Source organism: Carettochelys insculpta, chromosome 5 (genome assembly GCF_033958435.1).
Source record: "Carettochelys insculpta isolate YL-2023 chromosome 5, ASM3395843v1, whole genome shotgun sequence".
NCBI classification, from domain to species: Eukaryota; Metazoa; Chordata; order Testudines; family Carettochelyidae; genus Carettochelys; species Carettochelys insculpta.
This window is the reverse complement of record NC_134141.1, coordinates 51345117-51366806: the sequence shown is the minus strand read 5'-3', so window position 1 is coordinate 51366806 and position 21690 is coordinate 51345117. Positions and strand designations below refer to the sequence as shown.

Genomic DNA, 21690 nt, shown 5'->3' with positions numbered 1-21690 from the left:
CGCAAGTCAATTGAAGTTAGGGCATTTAAATGCAGTGATATTCTAGGTGGTCATATTTGTCAGTGTTCTATGGGGAAAAATGTTTTTTCAACTGTGTCTTTGACCAACCACAAGCATCTTGCACCAAATATATTAAAAAAACAAAGCAGTCTGAACCCTCTTATTCAATGTATGATGTCTCACTGATGACTGGCAGTCAAAAACAATTCCTTAGTATAAGAAGTGAACTATGTGTAATAACCTTAGTTGAATTTAATAAATCAAAGCTTCAGAATATTAATTCAATTATATTATTGTTAGAAAAATCAAATGCATACACATTGTACACCAAGAGATTACACCAAGTTCTTGTCAAAGCAAGTTACAAATATCTTGAATAGCATCATATAAGAATTAAAACTGGACATCAGAAAGAGAAAATGCTTTTGAAATTAGTGACAATGAATAATGCTTTCCAAAATCATTCCAAACTAAATTTCCATATTAGAATATCAGTTGCTCAATTTAGTTCTCTTGACTGGTATTTAACCAATGTTATCCATCTGTTTCTCCCCATAATTGTGCTTATAGATACAAGTACAGATAAGACTTCTAATATTGTATTCTCAAGGAAATGAGACTGTTGAATTCTATTTTAATCTGAACATTCACAATGGGCATCTTTTCTCAGTTAAAAACACATGGCACAGAACATGAGTTCCATATCTTCAAAAGACTGACTTGAAAAATATAAATATATTACTTATATATGTGTGTATGTACACTGTCAATATACATATTAAAGAAACAAATAATTTTATTGAAATTAAATTTTAAGAAATTCGTAGGTGTTTTTAATCAGACTTCATGCCTGCATAGAGCAGTAAGAAATTTCAAGTGATCCTGTATAGGATGGGGCCTTTTAAAGCTCAAGAAAACATACTGGTGATAAGTGTGTGTGTGTGTGTGTGTGTGTGTGTGTGTGTGTGTGTTAATATATATGTTTCCAAGTTTGCAGTGTCTGCTGAAGTGGTTATAGCTTACAAATGCTGAATGTGTCACCAGGGGGTCACTGTTTCCTCTCAACTGGCTGCTGGAGGCAGAGTTCACTTCCAGCTGAAACTATTGGCAAATTGTTCTCAAGATGATGGTTGATGAGATGGCTTATGCTGTCAAATACACGATCCTTTGTACGAACCTTAAAAGAAGAGCATGGAAAAGTAAAGGTTAAATACAGACCAATCTTTCCTTTAACATTAAAGTTTACTGAATATAAGACAAAATATTTTACTTGTGTATCTGTAACTGTATGCATACACACTTGTTTTAAGGGTCTGCTCATCTTCCCTTTAGAGTCAATATGTCATCTCCAAATTAGTTGTTTGACCGATGACCTCCTCAATTCTCTCAAAACTTCTATTTTGTGTGCTCAGTTCCTGGCCATCTTTACTCACACTGAGTAGGCCTGGTTGAAAATTTTCCAACACAATTTGTTTCAACCTCCTGATCAAATTAGACATTTTGGAGTGTGTTTGAGGAGAGCAGAATTTTTTTGTTGAAAAACTGAAAACCCTAAACGTTTCATACAGAATCCAAACTTGCTGGGGAGAGGAAGCTTTTGGCCTGAAATTTCATTTTTTGTTGCCAAAATCCCATAAATATTTGGCTTTTAGCTTTTCAACAAAATGTAGAGCATTTCTGCTGAAAATATTTTGAAATTAATGAAATATTTTGTCTAAAAAAAATTTCTGACCAGCCACATCCTCTGTAGCCGCAAATAGTCTATTACCACATGATTTCAATTAAGTTAATACCTAAGAAGTCCCCCAAGACCAGTAAAGCTATGTGTACACTACAGCGATATTTCAAAAGAAGCTCTTCAGGAAGATCTCTTCCAAAAAAACTTCTTTCGAAAGAGTGTGTCTACACAGATTTCATGCCTGCGTAAAGCAATCAGAAATTTCAAGTGGTCCTGTATGGGATGGGGCTTTTTAAACCTCAAGAAAATATACAGGTGATATATATATATATGTATGTGTGTGTGTGTTTTAATATATATGTCCACACACAAAAAAGTGGACCAAAAGACTGATCTGCTCTTTCCAAAGGGAGCATCTACACAGCCCGCCCCCCTTCAAAAAAAAAAAAAAAACAGGCCAGGGGTCAAAAAATCAAACCCCAGGAGGACGGCTCTTTTGAAAAAAAATGGTTTGTGGAGTGTCTATGTAACCCCTATACCTAATGTGGAGATATCTCTTCAACAGGCCCCATGTGGGGATGGTAAGAGTGAGTTGAGTGTTACTGTTGCTGGACAGAGTTACCACTCCACCCAGAAGTTTCTGGAATTGGATCCAGTGGTCTGAGGTCAGATTCCATGAGCAAGCAGGCAGGGCAGATGCTTCTCTAAGACCTGTGTGAGCTGGGAGAAGATGAGCCAGGAGCAGAGAGCAGACTGTTGTTCCTCACTCTGCAGCACTTTGCAGCAGGTTGTTAACCCTCTACCTGGGATCATGGGCAATGCTACTTTGCGCATGGAGAACCTGGGAGGAAAAACACCTTCTTTTCTGTTGTTTGCTTTAAATGCTGTGTTGATTTTAACCAAACTGTTTTAGTTACTTTTCTGAGTATGATTCTTCAGCTTCTCTATAAATGTGGTAATGGGGAGAGAGTCCTTTCTACTCTTCCATTCTCAGGGTTCTTTTTTTTTTGGCATTTTCTTGTAATAGGGTTTCTTTAAGCCTGTTCACTTGTGAGTTAACTGACTGGTTTAATCAGTGAGCTGGCTGCCTAGCAGTGACCCACAGCAGAGGAAGAGGCTGCCTGGACTTCAGGTGAGGATTCCCAACAAGCAAGTGGAGAGATGGTTCAGTCTCAGCATATGGTGCAGATTTGATGATCAGAGGCACAAACTGAGGCTTCGGTGAACTAAATCCTCCAGCCAGCAGCCTTATAAGAAGGCAGCCACAGTGAACACTGTGAACTGTGAGCAGGGAGTTCACCTTTGGGTGGAGCCCCATACCTGTTGTCCCTTTCTTATAGGTTTGTTTCTCTTGTGCCCTTCAAGGTGGCACTAGAAACATCTAGGGGAACTCTCTGAAGAAAGGGGAAAAATGGATGGTGCCATGTCTACGGAGAAGTTTGCTGTTGTGACCTGCATGGCATGTCCCATGTTTACCTTCCTCCCAGATGATAGAAAGAATTTTGTATGTCCCAAGGGCAAGCTGGTTGCCAATTTGGAAGAGAAGGTTAGAGGACTTGAGGTCTTTGAAAGCTTATGCTCCAAAAAATCTGTTAGTCTATGAGGTGCCACAGGAGTTTTCATTGTTTTTAACTGAGAGCAGCCACATTGTGAAACAACATGCTCCAGCATCAGCAGCAGTGTTCCCTGTAAGCTGACCACTTGGACAGCCACTCAGGAGAGATTCAGATGCCACCCAGCTGACTAGCAGAGTGCCCACAGCCACTCTAAGGGGTCATCAGGTGTTTCTATTGGTGGTGAACATCCACACATGCCTTGGGTCACATAACAAAATGTATTCTGCCCATGGATGGAAAAAATTAGTGGGAACACTGAACAGCGGCATCCACACTTGGATCCACATCCTCAATGGCCAGTTAGCTCTAATGTAAAACACCGCTAAACTTGAGCCAAAGGAGACAGGTTTGAGGTACCATTCAAATTAAACCGTAAGATCACACTGTATGAAGATAATCCCTAAAAAAAGGCCCTTGAATAATGTCTGTGCATAAATGACCTGTTGAATGCTGTTTGTATGTACAGTAATTGCTAATCATTCTGATAATCTGGACTTCAGTGCATCTAAGAAATGCAAACAGCGGCACCTTGGCTCCTTCAACTTAAAATAGGTTTGTATTTCGTTAGCTACACTCATGATGAGCCCCAAATCAAACTGCCAAAGGGCTGAGCTTGTGGTTCACACATCATGAAGCCTTCACAGTGAAGTCTAAATAGCCAAGCTGCTCCTATGGGAGCAAATTTCTCAAGTGTTATGTAACTTACAGTTGGCATCTCCCTGAGAGATGTTACTCTTGCCTGGAAGTTTCTGCTGGCTCTTGGACTGGTGTGCAAGAGAAAAAAAAATCCACTTAGAGCAGAACTGCAGCTGTGCAAGATACACATAACTCATCTGTCCTGCTTTAGCGAATGTGACCTCAACAATGGGAGGTGATGCCTGGTGAGAGGATGTGGCCAGATCTCTCCCAAGCTGACCTGATTCATTTGTGTGTTGCCTAAGCTGCATTTTAAAGCTGTCTAATGAGCATTGGACACTGAAACACTGCTCAGTGAACCCCCACTGATGTGCAGGAGCCCCCGACTGAAATGCAGGAGTGAATCAAGCCCAATAATATTTATTTGTGTGAGGCGGAATTGTTAAATGTGTGAGAGACATTCTGAGAAAGTGCTACAGCCATGGAGGTTGTTTGGTACACGAGGGGTATTGTAGGCAGTGATAACGATAAGTGCACACAGCCAAACATTAGCTACTCAGCATCCCATTCTTGAAGTATCAGTGTTTTGTTATGCGAAGTATGAAATGTGCAAATGATGCTTTCCAATGAGGGAAGTAGTGGTGGGGGATATGCTTCCATTTTGTTGAAAACTTTGGGGCTAGATTGTGACTTGGACTGCAAGCCCATGCAATGGAATAAAGATGATGTGAACCACAACACCCTCCCTCCTGAGTACCTCTTTATGCTTCAAGGAGTTTGAGGTGGCGGGGAGCCAAGTCTCAGTTTCCCTGAGTCAAGGCCTCTCAATCAATAATGCCACTAGGGCCATGTCTACACTACAGTTAACTTTGAAGTTGCTTACTTTGAAGTACAACTGTGAAGTAACAGACTTCGAAGTTGTGCATCTACACACAAAAAGCCACCCACCCTTATTTTGAAGTAGGGGCCCGGTATTTTGAAAGGAAGTGTGTACGCACCAATAGCCCCTACTTCAAAGTAAGAGGCCAGCAAATGATGTGGACAGGGGTCACATGGCCAACAAGATCTTCCAGGCTCACAGCCAGCCACTGGGCCACACGTTCATGGATGCATCTGTCTTGCACCTCGTGCAGTTGTCTGGGCAGTCAATACCCTTCTCTGCCGGCTGGTCACTGTCGGGGACCTGGACCTGGACATTGCCCTGGCTGGCTTCACGGACCTGGGGTTCCTCAACTGTTTCAAAGCACATTGTGATTCATGCCCTAGGCCATAGCACGGGGGCCTTCATAAACACAAAGGGCTACCACTTTGTGGTCCTCCAGACCCTCATGGATGCTAATGGCCGGTTCACAGACATCTATGTGGGATAGTCCGGCAAGGCCCATGATGCCTGGGTGTTCAGGAACTCATGCTTCAGCCACAGAATGCAGGAGGGGACCTACCTCCCCATTCAGGAGCTCCCGGTGGGAGAAATCACTAAGCCCCCTGCTTCTTGGCCAACACTGCATACCCCTTGCACCTGTGGTTCATGAGGCCCTACACCAGAGGCACTGACCCATTCCAGGACCAGTTCAACGTGCACCTGAACCACTTGAGGAGTGCTGTGAAATGGGTATTCAGGCAGTTGAAGGGGTAGTTTAGATGCCTCATAATGAGGCTGGAGTTCACCTCAGAAATGCGCTGGTGAGAGCAAACAAGAGTCTTTGTCCAGGCCTGGGCTGCCAAAACTGGCACTGGGTATGAGCAGCCACCCTGTGTTCCATACCATGAGGCACATAGGGATAGGGTGATGGTCAGGGAGGCCTTGCGGGAGGCCTTCTACTGGTGGCCGCAATGACCCCCTCCCACCACACAAGAGGGACACGGGTTGGGGTGCAATAGAAGACATTTACTTTGTTGAAAATAATCTTTTGAAACATATAAACTTGCCAGCATGTTTGAAACTATTTACAAAGGGGAACTACATACAACAGGCACCCTGGGGTGGCATGTGGGGAGGGACTGAACTGGGGAGAGGGTGTTGGGATGGGGGGGGGCTCGCTTGTGCACTGGGGTGGTGGGCTGGGAGCTGCAATGGCCGTGGGAGCCTCTGCCACCCCAGGTCCAGGGACCCCATTGGGGCAGGGATGGGGCTGGGACTACAGGGGGGTAGGGCTGTGGAGGTGTGCAGTGATGTCAGGGCTGGCAGGGACTATGGTGGGGTGGGAGGGGCCTGCTCACCCTCTATCACACTGGCCACCAGCCACTCTGCCTGTGCCAGGTGGGTGGCGGGCAGCAGGGCCTGAAAGTCACCGCCTGCTGGAGCTGCTGTGGGTGGGAGGGGGGCACCGGCTGGGCTGGCGGCGGGGGAGGTTGAGTGAGGCAGATGACAACAACCCAGATAAGGGTCTCCAGGCAATTGGCCACCCACACCCAAAGCTCCTGCTCCCTTGCCAGCCAGTCTCACGGCACAGCCATTATCTCCCATGGAGAAGCTGTGTGTGCGGCAGCCTCCTCCTACCCCCTGCAACAGCAGTGTCCAGGCCAGCAGTGACTCTAGGGGAAGGTGGCCCGAGGTGGGGTGCCAGCCTCCTGGCCCTCACCAGCTGAGTGCTGGTCACGGGCAGCCCTGGGGTGGCTCCCGGATGGCAGGCCTGTGGAGACAGAAGGGGACGGGGACAGCCCATCAGTTGTGTGTCCTGACCCTGTGGCTCAGGGGCCCTGTTCCTCCCCACCTTCCCATTTTCTGGTGACCCAGGAGCCCTGTGGGATACCGGGTGTAGGAAGATCCTTGCACCATGTGGCTGGTGCTGGATTTGCTGCACACCCCCACACCCTTCCCAGGCAAATGCCCTGTGGAGCTAGGCAGGGCTGCAGGTGATGTGCATCAGCTAGGCAAGTGGCCCCCTGCTGACTGTGCCACGGGCAGGGTCTCCCTCCCCAGGCCCTGGGGCATCTCAAACGCCTGGTGCCTACCTGCTGGTACCTCCATGCACTGGGAGAAGCCTGGCTGGAGGGGTCCCAACTGGATGACTTGGAAGGGAGAGTGAGGACGAGGGTCCCATCACTGGAACCCTCATCCTCTTTCCCCAGGTCAGTCCACTGGTCCTTTGGGCAGGGGATAGCATCTCCTGAGGGTCTCGGCTCCTCCATGATCACTACCTCCAGCTCTGGCTCCTCCTCTATCTTGGTCGGGGTGCAGTGGTGTCTACCACATATTCAGGGGGCTGGACCTCCTTGGGCCCCAGGAAGAGGTGGGGCTCTTCATAGTGGCGGCACTGGGTGGTCATGCAGCTGGATGGCTGCTGGCATCCCCTTCCAAGCAGTACAGCTGCCAGAGCTCTTTCACTTGTATCCAGGCACTCTCCCTGGTCCAAATGGGTTGCCCCCGAGCAGTGAGACCTCTTGCCAGGTGCTCAAAAGTGTCAGCATTTTGCTGCCACACCCTGTCTGGAGCAGGACCTCCTCATCCTCCCACAGTCCGAGGAGGTCCTGCACCTCTGCCTCGGTTCACGAGGAGCCCCTCTTCTGCCGCCACTTGGCTGGCTGCTGTGAGCCCTCGGGGGACTTGCTTGTGGGCTTTGGGGAGTCAGGGGGGTCCTGGGAGGAGGCCGTAGCCAGCTGGGGGCGTGGGTGACAGCTGTGATGTTGACAGGGGCCATGCAGCAGGGAGCTCGTAGTCCTCCTGCTTCTGCAACACTCTGAGCTTCCTGCCTGGGGTTGCTGGGTAGCTGCTCCCTCTCATGCAGCTGGCATAGAACCCTGCCTGGGCTGGCCAAAGCATCTCCAGCCATGGCAGACCCACTATTTCAAAGTAGTGGGTGCAGAGCGTCTACACACCCCCTACTTGTAAGTTAAACTTTGAAATAGGGCGCTATTCCGTTCCTGGGAATGGAGTAAGAGCTTTGAAGTTGGGCTCCCTTATTTCAAAGTTAACTTCAAAGTAACAGAAAACATGTGTAGACTCTCCACAGGCTACTTTGAAGTAGCCCCTAACTTCGAAATTAACTTCAAAGTAAGTTCCTAGTATAGACGCACCCTAGCAGCATTATTATGGGCAATAATACGCCTTCTCAGAGTTCACTAACATAAACAATTTCAACAGCCGTCACAATCCAAAAATACAGTCTAGTAACACACCTATTCTGCTCTGCAAGCCCCAAAACCCCCTCTTTGGACCCAGCCTTTTATTGATCAAGCAGCTCCTGTTACCTATTTTCTAGGTAGAGTTTCTCTCTCTGCTCTTCTCAGAAGAAACGTCTGGTCTTTCTACCTGAAGTCCTGTCTTCCCTTGGAGAGGGTTCCAGCTCTCTCAGTGCTCTCTGTTCTCCAGCTCTGGGACGTCACCAAGTAAAGTCCTCTACTGATCAGATCCCCTGGTCCTCAATCTGCCTCAGCCCTCTGGCTTCCATGCTTGAGGTCTCCCCATAGCTCTGCAGGAACTTCCTGGTCATTGTCACTGTCTTGCCGTGTGTAACTCTGCAGGTGCCTCTCACTTTCAATCAAGCATTAATGCCCAGGGCCTCCCACCTGAAGTGTCATGTTTGGGAAAGCCTATCTTTGGCTCAGAGAATCCCTTCCCTACCCAGCCTGCAGCCACGGACTTTCCTATTTTTAAACTCTGAATTCAACATAGGTTTAATGTAGTGGGGCTAACTGAACAGAGCTGGTGAACCCAAGCCCTCCTGGCTCTTAAGCAGCTAGGCTACCTCTTTCCATCTCTGCACAGGTTACTTGGATCTTGAACCCAGATGGGAGGAGACACCAGGCAAGACATCTCAACTATGTCTCACATGCAGGGGGTATGTTGGAAAGACAAAGACAGGACGCTTGGCTCTTCCCTCACTTCTTGCTACTCAACAAGAGCAAGGGGTGGGATTGGGGATAAAAGCTGTAATTTGTGAAGTATTAGTACAGACTGGCAGCAAATTACTGCTCCCCCAGAGCATGGAGGGAAGAGGGTAAGATGGTCTGACTCAGAGTTGCATTACAAATGGATTCAAGTGTGGAGAGTTGATGCAAGCAGATCCTTATGCAAGGAGTAGAGCAGGCTCAGGCTGCCACAAAGGGGAGAGAGGGTGGGCTATGCGGCCAACATACTGGAAGGGCACAGAAGAGACTGTGGTGCTCCCCTGTGTAGCAATGGTCCCACACTCCTTGCCTTACCAGAGTTCCACATGGGACACTGTATCTCTGCACCAGCCATATTGTCGGCCTGTGCCTTAAAGGTATAATAGGATACAACTATTTAATCGTCATGGCTTCACTCTCAAAATGTAGCTATTTGTATGTGTACTGCAGATAAACCCAAAAGCCCCTCTGTACAAGTCATAAAGCACTGGTAAACTTTAAGTCAGTGAGCCAAAGAAGCCCATATGTCAGGGGTTCAGCACTCATTTCTGCTGGCTTGTTGAGCACATGTAACATATATAGCACATATAACCACCAGATTAATCCAACAAGAAGTCCTGTGGCACCTTATAGACTAATAGATATTTTGGAGCATAAGCTTTCGTGGGCAAAGACCCGCTTTGTCAGATGCATGAGTGCCTCACTCATGCATCTGATGAAGGGGGTCTTTGCCCACGAAAGTTTATGCTCCAAAATATCTGTTAGTCTATAAGGTGCCATAGGACTTCTTGTTGATTTTGAAGGTACCGAGTAACACAGCTACTCCTCTGATACAGATTAATCCAGTTATAGTGGAGAACCTCTTAACAATATCCCTTGACTGACCTCCTCCAGCCAATACAATGACCGCATGAATCAAACCCTGCTGGCCTCATGCAAGTTTCTCTGTTGAAGTCAGTAGGTGTCAAGCCCAGTACAGTTGGTCCCTATGTACACATACCATATGCCACATTTTGTCAGGAACCAGTTGTGCCAGTTCCGATTATTTAAACTAACATTTTACATTCTATATTTTACATTATAAAAGCTTGAACTGCATGTCAGACTGGTTAGCCACTAGCCACAGGGCACTGAAATTGCTTCCATGTTCTCATGTTGCTTTCCATGTTCTCACACCAGGTGGAGTGCCTTCACAAATACAGTCCAAAGTGAGAAAGGAGCACTGTGATCATTTAAAAACAAAAAGCAGTCAAGTAGCACTTTAAAGACTAGCAAAATAGTTTATTAGGTGAGCTTTCGTGGGACAGACCCACTTCTTCAGACCATAGCCAGACCAGAACAGACTCAATATTTAAGACACAGAGAACCAAAAACAGGAAGCAAGGAGGACAAATCAGAAAAAGATAATCAAGGTGAGCAAATCAGAGAGTGGAGGGGTGGGGGGGAAGATCAAGAATTAGATTGAGACAAGTATGCAGACGAGCCCCTATAGTGACTCAGAAAGTTCCCATCACGATTTAAACCATGTGTTAATGTGCCGAATTTGAATATAAAAGTCAGTTCGTCCACTTCCCTTTCTACAAAGGAGCGATAATTTCTTTTCAGTAACACACATACCTTGAAGTCATTGACAGAATGGCCCATTCCATTAAAATGTTGACTAACTGGTTTGTGGATCTGGAGTGTTTTGATGTCTGTTTTGTGCCCGTTGACCCTTTGTCTAAGGGAGTTAGAAGTCTATCCAATACACAAAGCATCTGGGCATTGTTGGCACATGATGGCATATATGATGTTAGTAGAGGAGCATGAGAAAGTGCCCGTGATTCTGTGAGTAACAGCCACAGTCTATACCCCAGGAACACCAGTCCTGGAACCTTTCCCTGCAACAAAGCCCACTGCCAGCTTTGTCCACGTATCTTCTCTGGAAATACCATCACTGGACCTAACCAGGTTACTCACAAGAAATTATCGCTCCTTTGTAGAAAGGGAAGTGGACGAATTGACATTTATATTCAAATTCGGAACATTAACACATGGTTTAAATCGTGATGGGAACTTTCTGAGTCACTATAGAGGCTCGTCTGCATACTTAACTCAATCTAATTCTTGATCTCCCCGCCTACCCCTCCACTCTCTCATTTGCTCACCTTGATTATCTTTTTCTGATTTGTCCTCCTTGCTTACTGTTTTTGGTTCTCTGTGTCTTAAATATTGAGTCTGTTCTGGCCTGGCTATGGTCTGAAGAAGTGGGTCTGTCCCACGAAAGCTCACCTAATAAACCATTTTGATAGTCTTTAAAGTGCTACTTGACTGCTTTTTGTTTTGATAGTGTATAGACTAGCACGGCTCCCTCTCTGTTATTGTGATCACTTAGTCTGTGTTCCGGTGTAATACAGGCCAGAGAACTTCCCAAAATAATTCCAAGAACAGATCTTTTAGAAAAAAATCCTATCTTGATTTTAAAGTTGTCAGTGATAGAGAATCCACCATGACCCTCGGTAAAGTGGTTAATATCTTTTTCAGAGTCTCTACTGTCCAGGATAGAGTCTCTCCTCCTGTAAGGATGACCCGCATGCTTTGTTCCTAAATGTATAGATTTATACTTAGCCTAATAAAACACCTTGCACCCAGTTTACCAAGTAACCCAGATCACTCTGAATCAATGATCTGCCCTCTTCATTATTTTCCAATCTCTGTTTTTGTGTCATCTGCCTATTTGATCAATGATAGGCAGCTACAAAAATACCAAGGACCAGTTTTCTTGCCCAATTCTGGCCACTTTATGTTGCTCTGCTACTAGGAAGCCAGTTTAAACATACTCCTCAGGTGGCAAAGAGACAGAACATACCATTTCCCTCCCAGGCATGAGTGAGAGCCTTTTTCCAGAAAAGGAAGTCATGCCCCTATGATCTGGAGATCAACTCTTTGGTGCCTTAAGCAGCTGGGCACAAATAAAAGCAGGCAAGAGTCCAGACTGCTCCACAGACAGCCACAGGATCTGAGGTCACAAAAGTAACTAAACACTTTGACTGTCCGTTTATGGCACTGAACAGAACTTGACCATAGCAGAGAGGGTGGCCTCATAGCTCCCATTACATGTAGAAATGCTGCAACATTCTTCAGCTAAGCATTGTGAGCTGAGATTTCAGGTTAGGTGATGGGCACCTTACAAATGCCTGTAGTAACATATAATTGTTACAAATAGTGTTCATTTTCTGAAAATACTGAACATGTATAGGGACAGCCCCTTTTCTACTCTCATCCAGGAGTCAACACTTACAGTTCCTTCTGGGTCCACCAAAAGAAGATGTTTGGCTTGTCTATTGTGCATACCAGTCAGTACATAAGAGCCTGGATTTGTGGTGCTTTTCCTGACCAGGAAGTCTCCACATTTCTTTAACAGCTGCTCTGCTTCTTTCCTACTCATCTCTCCTTGATACCAAGGCTCTGTATTCAGATTGTCCATTATAGTGCAGTTAGCTGCTCTGGGTAACGGAGGACTGGTACATTCGACCGACGTAGCCTTATTCAGCACAGGCCTACTGGTTTGGGTTTTGAGAGCATCTTCAAAAGGTTCTGGTACAGAAACAAGTTTAAGATCATGAACAGGTAAACTGCATTACAAAACAAAACAAAACAAAAGACAACTCTACTCATTTTAACCCTGGTTTATTTATCCTTACAAAAAAACCCATGGTGCAAGTTTTACTAATCCCAATAATTTATACCATATATGAAAATTAGAGTGAACATTGTTTGTAAACAAACATTGAAAATCAAAGCCAACTTTGACTTTTTATTTTTTAAGTAATTACTAACAGTCACATATTTGTAGGCAACAGGTAATTGGTGTTCTATACAGGCTCAACGCTCTCATTGTCTGATCAGTTAGTTAGATGAACTTCATTTTAAATAAACTGCATAATCTATGTACTCAAGTATTACAAAGATATTTGCTCTCTTTTCAGAGCACGGTATACATTTAACAAAGATCCCTGATGTTGAATTACATACAATAATGAGCTCATGAGTCTACAGCCTAAATTAGGAAAAGAGCAATTAGAGCAAAGTGAGCTAACACGTGTTACCTTATCCCAATCTACTTCCTAATGTAGGTGCAGGTTCGCACCTTTTTTATATTGACTCAACTTCAATACTATAAGCAGCCTTGATTTCAGAAAGAGAGTTTGAAAGTCCACCAAAAGAAACTTCATTAATTCAAACCATTTTATGTATGAATAAATAGTACTTCTACTGGCCCAAAATAAAAGACTAATTATGTAGGATCTGTCATTAGAGGTGAGAGATACAAGGGAACTCACTCATGTCGAAAAGATCTTTCCTTGGGCTGCTGTCTCTGGTACAGTCTTTTGCTCCACTGAATGCACTTTCAGCCTCTGCCTGAAGTGGGAGCAGAGCTTCCATATTTATATGTTGGGTGTTCACATAAGCAGGCACCTGTCCCATTGGAATTACCTGAGGCTTCCCTTCTGGCACACTGTAAATTTCCAAGGACCCTGGAAAATTCAAAATGCTTATTTTCCCCACCTCTCTTTAAGGAAAAATAAAACAGCATTGGAGTGTTACTAACCAAAGGGCAGAGGAATGTGAGTTAAAAAAGGCACACAACAAGCCTGTCTAGTAGAATTTGGCACAGTGGAAAATGCATCCTTGAATAGTCATTCAAATTCAAAACGGAGTTTTGATTTGACTGTGTTTGTGGCCCTTTTGTCTTTACTTTCTGCCTATTCTTCGGTAGCATGAATACAGGAGAAAAGTGAATTTTAAGCTTCAGTATTGTCTGCATTTGATGGAATCTTCAAAACTGGAGTAGCATTAGTTAGTTATCTATGTCACGTGATCAGAGAACTGAACTAAGCCAATCCGACTTACTTAACCAACTAACACAGTGTTCGTTTTGAAATCTGAATACATCTACAACAACATGAAGGAAAATGTCATACATCTGAATGTTATGGTTTGCTTATGACATTCACAAGAAGCAAAAAGGAAAAGCTTAGAAAATCAATTGTCACAGATTTTCTCAGCTCAGCTCATACATGCACACACCTGCATGCACAGACACTGGGGCTAAGTCACAGAGATCTTTCTAAAGAAGCCATTCCAGAAGATCTCTTCCAAAAGAACTTATTTTGAAAGAGCGTGTCCACACACAAGAAAGCAGATCAAAAGAGTGATCTGCTCTTTTGAAAGAGAGCATCCACGCAGCCCCCACTTCTTTGAAAGAATAGGCCAGGGATCAAAAAATCAGGCCCCAGGAGGACTGCTCTTTTGGAAAAAAGGGCCTGCAGAGCATCTACACATTTTCATTCGAAAGACGATTTCAAAAGGGGGCGCTCTTCCTGAAACAAGGAAGAAAACACCATTTTGAAAGGAGCACCACATTCTTTCCATTTATTTTCGAAAGAACACTTTTGTGTGTAGACGCTTCACAGGATCTATCAGAAGAGCCCCTTTCTTTTGAAAAATCTTTTGAAAGAACTTGCTCATGTAGGCGCAGCCTGGGATGATCTGTATCTTGTATTCACCATTAGCATGTTACTGTGATAGTATTTGTACAAAGTGTCCCTTGTAGCGTATCATTTAAAAACTCAGTTTTCTGGTCATTATCGTCCTGAACAACATTGTGTAAAAAGCTGTTAAGATTCCACTTTACAAAGCTATTGTATGTTCCAAACCACAGCCCTGCTCTGCCCAGACTGAAAGTGGCAAACAAGACCACCTCAAACAAAGGAATGTGTGCTCTGCTTAATTTGGATTTAAGCAGAAAGCAGTCACCAAGTACCAAAAGAAGTCCAAAGTGTGGGAAAGCCAGCAGGAGATACCCACCCCTTAGACTTTTTGTTTTCTGAATCTCAGCTAAAAATGTTTTCTAAAAGGGGGAAAAAGCAACCCATGAAACCCTCCTCCTCCACCTCTCTTATTCTCTGTCCATCGATTGACTTCACCAGAAAGAACAAAGGAAGCAGCCATTATCACAGAAGACAGGGTCCTGATCTAGAAGTTTGGTCTAGAAGTCAGGGGCCTGATCTAGAAGTCTCAAGACTATTGAGAGCATGTGGTGAGAGAAGCTTTGCTTTGAATTTAACATAGTTTATTAAGTTTAGCACTTGCTATGTTTGTTCACGTAAAATCCTATCTCTGTGTAGTTAATAAACATGTTTGATTGTTTTATCTAGACCAGTGTGTTTGAACAGAAGTGTTTAGGAAACTCCAGTTGAGGATTTGTGTAGATCATTTCTACTAATAAAATTATAAAGTTTATATGAGTTTATATTGTCCAGGAAGGAATGGTGGAAAACTCTGAGTCTGGGGCTGTGCTGAGGTCACCCTGAAGTATAAATCAGGTTAGTAAAAGCCTGAGTGCGAACTGGCAGATTGCAAGTGCATATAGACATAGCTAGGAATGACCTACGTTCTAGAAGCTATATGTGAGCAGTCCAGGAATGGATGCAACAGCAAAGCAGTGTAAAGATTACAGAACAGGAATGACACGGCTATTCCTCAGGCCAGAACATACCCCGGGTCTCTCTCAAGCACATGTGCACACACAGCGACCTACACTGTCAGATGAAAGTACTGACTTTGGTTGCCTGATTTGATTTGTAGGACCCAACTGGAGACACCTCCAAGGGGTCAGATTTTCAAGTACTGAGCATGCATATCCTGAAAATCAGTGTTAGCTTGGGCAGGCAAAGATTGAGGAACCCAAAATAACTAAATATTGTTGAAAATGTAGGGGTATGTGTATGTGAATTCAGGATATATACTGGATTTTTTTCTCAGAGCCGTTTGTTTAATACCTTTCAGAAACACTGATGTCAAAATTCACTTTAAGGAAGGAGAGAAACAATCAATTAACTATTGTGTCTTGCTGCAAGATTTCCATGTACAACACTTTTGCCTTATGGCCCCAATCCTAATGAGGTGCAGTTCTATGATTGGGGCCTGTATAATGTCTATACCACAAAAAAGAAAGAAAAGAAAGAGAAAACATAGCAGCGAGTTCTGAGCCTTGGTCAACGGACTTGGGGACCAAAAATAGTAATATGGACAACTCCTGATCAGGATGGAACTGTGTCTCTGAAAACCCTCTTCACTTGCCAGTTTTAAGAGCCTGGGCTCCAACCCTGACTGCAACGTATACTCTGGCCCTTATAGCCCCATAGTGCAAACTCATGAGCTTGAGTCAGTTGATCCAAATTGTGAGACTTGTAAATAAACCTCAAACCAAACCCCGCAGCAGCAGTGCAGACATTCCCATTCGTACAATTACTTTAAAGTGTAACTCACCTTGTTTAACAGGAGCTTGCTGCCAGTCTTCACTGAATTTATCTCCTAAGTGGTGACTCTGGTAGTACGTTTGTTCTCGTCCTGCTGCTGTTGCAAGCTAGAATGGACATACAACAACTATTCTTCAAACACTCCATCCTTTGAAATGCTGTGATGCTGTGTGCATCTTTGAAGCTTTGTTTGCATCTACTGTTCTTTTCATTCCTTATGCATGAGGCTACGACTCAACAGCCTTGAATAGGTTTGAGTAGGGGAAAGACAGTGCAAGTGACCTGCATGAAAACCTCTGTCCTTTCTGTTTTTATTAACCTTTGTTATGCTCAGTGACAACATCAGGTATGCTTATAAAATATGCTCCTCCAGTTTAGCCTTCTGTATTTGGTAAACCCTGACAACCTATTGAGGATGCTCTGCAGAAAGCATATGCTGGCATACAAGTATGTGCAAGTATCTTTTAAAGGATTAACAGAAAGGTTCACTCGCTGGTACCTAATGACTGCAAGTTGGGAGGGATTCTCATCAGACAAGACATCTCTGGGAATTAAACAGAGATGTGCGGCCAACATTACACTCTTTGGCTCAGACTGCTCATGAATTCTGTTTTGTTCAGACCAGCAGAGCACTGCTGTTTTCAGTAGAACGCGTAGTATGGGCAGCCTCTTACAGCTGCTCAGCCCAGTGAAGTCAATGGGATTCCACATAGGTCCAGGTTCAACTTGCCTTTGAGACCAATCCTTGTATTTTTGCCTGAATCAGAACAGTTGGACTGGATGTGCAAGGAAGTGCCCTGATCTTAACCTAGGATTCAAACAACTGGATGGGATCCAAACTACCCTTTCCTGGTGTTTCCTTTACTGTTAACTAAAACGGATGCCACCAGCTGGAAAAAGTAGCCCAGAGGTTCTCAAACTGTGGTCTGCAGACCACAGGTGGTACATAGGCTCCATTCATGTGCTCCACAGATAGTTCCCTCTACAGTTCCAACATCGGAAGGTTCTCTGTATGAAAATGAACTGGTTTTTGGGAAAAAATGTCATTGGACCACATGGTCTCACCTTCAGCAACCAAACAACTGGACACATAATCCTTTCAGAATTGAAATCAGTGATCTGCCCTCTGGTTTGTCCACTAGGGCATAAGAGTGCTTGTTGGAGCTTTCTTGTACCAAAATATTATGGTCAGAATATAAAAGATATTCCCTGAGTTTTGGATTCAAACCGCTGAAGAGGACCCAGAACATTCAGACAAAGCAGTGCAGTTTCTGATGCCATTTGCTACTACACACCTGTGCAACACAGGATTTTCATCACTAGCTAACTTTAAGTCCAAATACAGAACCAGGATGAATCCTGAACCTGATTTAAGATTAAAGTTGATAAATGTTATGCCCAACATCCCTGAACTTTGCTCACAAAAACAGGTGCATCCATTGCATTAAAAAGGTAAGACTATTGATATTAAAATATGAGTTGTGTGCTTTTATTTGTAGAACAAAAACATAAAGGTTTTATTTACATATATAAGGCTTTTATACAAAGCTCTTTACAACTGTTAATAGTACAAACAACATTTGGAAAGATTATTAAGTGATCTGCTGAGACCCTCAGCAACTTCCAAATGGCCCATGAAAACAAGCTTGAGAACCATCGCATTAGTCAATTAAAAAAACTACAGAGGCTCAGCCTTTCTTATGTCATGGTTTGGAGCTAACAGGACACCACCCCCTGACACAGTTGCCTTAGTGAGCCAAGAGGCTAGCTCTGCATCTGTATATAGGCTCTTGGCCCAGAGCCACAAGCGGCCTACTCATTGTTACACTGAACACCACAACTCATAACTTAGGAACCAGGAAAAAAGCACAGGAAAACCACTGTGACCCACAAAGCCAAGTTAGGCACCTCAGCTACTGATTAATGAATGGGGAGAAATAGGCACCTTGAAATGCAATCCACAAGGCCATTCAATCTAACCAATAGGAGATGCTGATAAAATGGATGGGTCTTAAGACCCTCCTTCCCACTCATCCTAGGCTGCAGGGAGGTACCTAACTTTGCTAGAGAAAGGCCAGGGGAAGATAGGCCCTACTCCACCTAACTGATGTGGAGGGCCCAATCCACCAGGAATGCTCAGACGCCTCTTAAATCGACACAAAACAATGGGACAGGTGACCTGGGGGAGGAGGGCCTCTCTTATAGCCCATTAGTTAGGGTGCTCGCACGGCATGTAGAAGACCCTGTTGGGTTGCCAACTTTCTACTTGCACAAAACCGAAACACCCTAGCCCAGCCTCTTCCCCATGGCCAGGCCCCTTCTTCAGCCCTTTCTCCAAGGTCCCACCCTCTGCTCACAACACTTCCCCTCCCTCAGTGGCTGGCTGTCCCCCACCCTCACTCACTTTCACTGGACTGAGGCAGGTGGGTGGAAGTGCAGGAAGGGTCAGGGCTCTGGGATGGGATGGAACTGACGGGATTTGGGTGCAGGAGGGAACTGTGCAGCCCAGGGATTCAGAGTGTGAGTGGAAGCTGCAGCTCAGGCAGTGAGGTTGGAGTGAAGGATGGGGAAAGGGCTCCAAGTGGGAATGCAGTCTTTGGTATGGAGCCAAGGATAAGGGGTTCAAATTATCTCTTCCTGACAAGGAGAAGGGATTTGAACAGGGAATTGCCACTTCTTGGGACAATGCCAAGAAGGGACCTGTCAGTAGTGGGCTATGCTTATGAGGAGCTCTTATTGAAGTTGTTCCACTAAAAGTATATACATGAATAATTAATAGTTAATTGGGCCAGAGAAAGTGGGAAAATGGCTCTACAGTGCTGTAGTTAGGACTTTCAGAAAGCTTCCAAAAAGGAACTGTGTACACTATCTTTCTTTGTATGTGTTAACAGGGAGTGGGAACCTTACAAGTCCTTCCTGATTATTCAGACATACTTTATGGAGGACAACTAATGTTAGCTAGTCACCACTCCTACCTAGCAATCTCTGACCTGGATGTGTATGATCTTGCCTGTGATGTGTGCTAGGCATGATAACAAGTAAGAGGTCATTTTCAGCCTCTTCTCCCCCAGCACATGCATTGCAGGAGAAGCCAGAATTTAATAATAAACAATATGGAACCATGTTGCATTTCCTATTTGAGTTCATGAATGACTATGATACAACAATAAATAAGATGCAAGAAAACAATTCAGCCGCACAAAATAATCTTCTTCTTATCTAACACTGAGGTTGTATCTACACTGGTAAGTTTTGTCGACAGAAGGCCTCTTCTGTCAACATAACTCAGGGAATGTCTACATAGATAAAGTGTTCTGTCAACAGAGCCTTGAGGGAACCCTGCATTTGTCTTGCCAGTGATATCCCCCCAAAGTGTGAGGAATAATGCCTGTCAACAGAGTGCTGTTGACAGAAGTGCAGTGTAGATACATCTGTTGACAGAGAAAGCTTCAGGTTCACCAGGCAGCCCTGTCTGCAGAGCTTCTGGTCAGCCATTCTGTCAAGAGAGGGCAGGGCAGTCTTGCTGCTCTCTGTCGACAGAGCGGAATGCTCTGTCGGTCTGCCTTTGTGTGTAGATGCACTCTGTTGACATACGTTACAACTGAGAGATGCTTCTTGTGTAGACTTAGCCTGTCAATGTTTTATATGAAAATAAATGCTGCTTTCACATTTTTGATCTATTGCACTGAACAGGAAAGTTTAAGCATATAGTGTTTCACTGACCTGAACAGTATCCGCTGCACTTGGGGTCTTGGTTTTGAATCTAGCATCAATAAAACCACCAGTAGGAGGCATTTTATTGGGCATGCTGTTGTAATAGGGATGTTCCACTGGCTCTCCATTTTCCTCCATCCAAGGTTCATCAAAACTCTGCATCCTGTAGAAAGGGATTACGTTACTCATCTTTGCAGCACTCAAAATACTATAGTACTATGAACAAGTGACAAATAGTCCCCTGTCCTTTTGACAGCTAATTTACATTTACAAATTAAAATAAGATCATCCAAGCAGTACTTCCAGTTGAAGAGAGCTCTCTCATCAGCTTCAGCAAGCTTTGATCAGGCCCTATACATCCCTATTAATGACAACCATTAATAACTTCTTTACAATAGGTTTCCTAGTTACATTTACTATGTTATTTGTAGTATTCTTTGCATGATCAGTTGACTGATGGTTAAAAAAGTATCCTTCATAATGTCTTGGGACCTGATTCTGAGCTAAATAACACTGCTGTAAATCAGAACTGACTTTGGTGAATTCAATAGGCCTGATTCTCTATTTCACTGCCCGCCAAGCTGTCATCTACACCAATGCAAAGGGAAGGTAAAATTCTTCCGTCTTAAAATAGCAGCATTGATTATATGTAGGGTTGCCAGAACATCAGGATTGTCCTGGGTTCTCCAGGGATTAAAGATTAAACTTTAAATTAAAGACTAAAGACGAATCCTTCAGGAATACAGACGATCAAACTTGGCAAGCCTAACTGCGCAGTCACTTGGTACTGGCGTAAGAGACTACACAAGGTGCAGACTAATAGAGAATCAGATCCATTGGATTTACACTAGAGCAAGTGAAATAAAAATTAAACTTTCAGTGTGCATATACCAAAATTAATCAGCACAAGTTTTACTAGCCCACAGAAAGGAAGACATGCCCCAAAGAGTAACTCAACACTCTCCCATCACTTCAACACACATAAGCCGCGTCTACACATGCACGCTACTTCGAAGTAGCGGCACTAACTTCGAAATAGCGCCCATCGCAGCTACACGCGTCGGGCGCTATTTCGAAGTTACCTTCGACGTTAGGCGGCGAGACGTCGAAGTCGCTAACCTCATGAGGGGATCGGAATAGCGCCCTACTTCGACGTTCAACGTCGAAGTAGGGACCGTGTAGTCGTTGCGCGTCCCACAACGTCGAAATTGCCGGCTTCTCCATGGCAGCCATCAGCTGGGGGGTTGAGAGACACTCTCTCCAGCCCCTCAGCTCAATGGTGGCCACGTGGAGCGGCCCTTTAAATGTCCCCTCCCCCTCCCTTCCTGTGCAGGAAGCTGAGGGAACGTGCAGGCTGCAGCCTGCACACGCGGCCAGCCTGCACCTCCCTCAGCCCCCCACACAGCTGCGATGGCTGGCCGGCAGCCCCCCAGTGCCCCCAGGGGACCCCCCCCAAGGGGAGTCAGGGCAGCCAGGCTGGGAAGCGGCAGCGGAGCCCCTCCTGGACGGAGGCCGAGCTGCGGGACCTGCTGGGGCTCTGGAGCGAGGAGGAGTTGCTCCAGATAATGGGGAGCAAGAGGCGGAACGCGAATGCATTCGCTCGGCTGGCCGAGGGCCTGGCTGCCCGAGGTCACCCTGCCCGCACTCCTGACCACGTCAGGAGTAAGGTCAAGGAGCTGCGGCAGGGTTACTCCCGGGCCCGGGATGCGGCCGGCCGATCTGGGCCACCCCCATTACTTGCCCCTTTTACAGAGAGCTCAGGGACATCCTGGGCCCCCGGCACACCTCCTCCCCTCCGGCCACCCTTGACACCTCAGCCGACGAGCCCCAGAAGGCCCTGCAGACAGATTCCGCCCCGGAGGCCACCCCCGGGACATCGCAGCAGGAGGAGGAGGAGGAGGAGGAGGGGGGC

The 21690-nt window shown here is 45.2% G+C and overlaps 1 protein-coding gene across 1 annotated transcript in view; it reads right to left on the bottom strand.

Moving 5' to 3' along the window:
* Positions 1-1048: 1048 nt before the first annotated feature.
* Positions 1049-21690, bottom strand: part of SHC3 (SHC adaptor protein 3) — a 117626-nt gene continuing 96984 nt past the window's right edge. Inside the window, exons 8-12 of the mRNA XM_074994157.1 lie at positions 19784-19941; positions 16075-16158; positions 13083-13277; positions 12041-12336; positions 1049-1177 (exon numbers count right to left, since the gene is read on the bottom strand). Coding sequence (XP_074850258.1) covers positions 1049-1177; positions 12041-12336; positions 13083-13277; positions 16075-16158; positions 19784-19941 — 862 coding nt within the window. The remainder of the gene's footprint in view (positions 1178-12040; positions 12337-13082; positions 13278-16074; positions 16159-19783; positions 19942-21690) is intronic.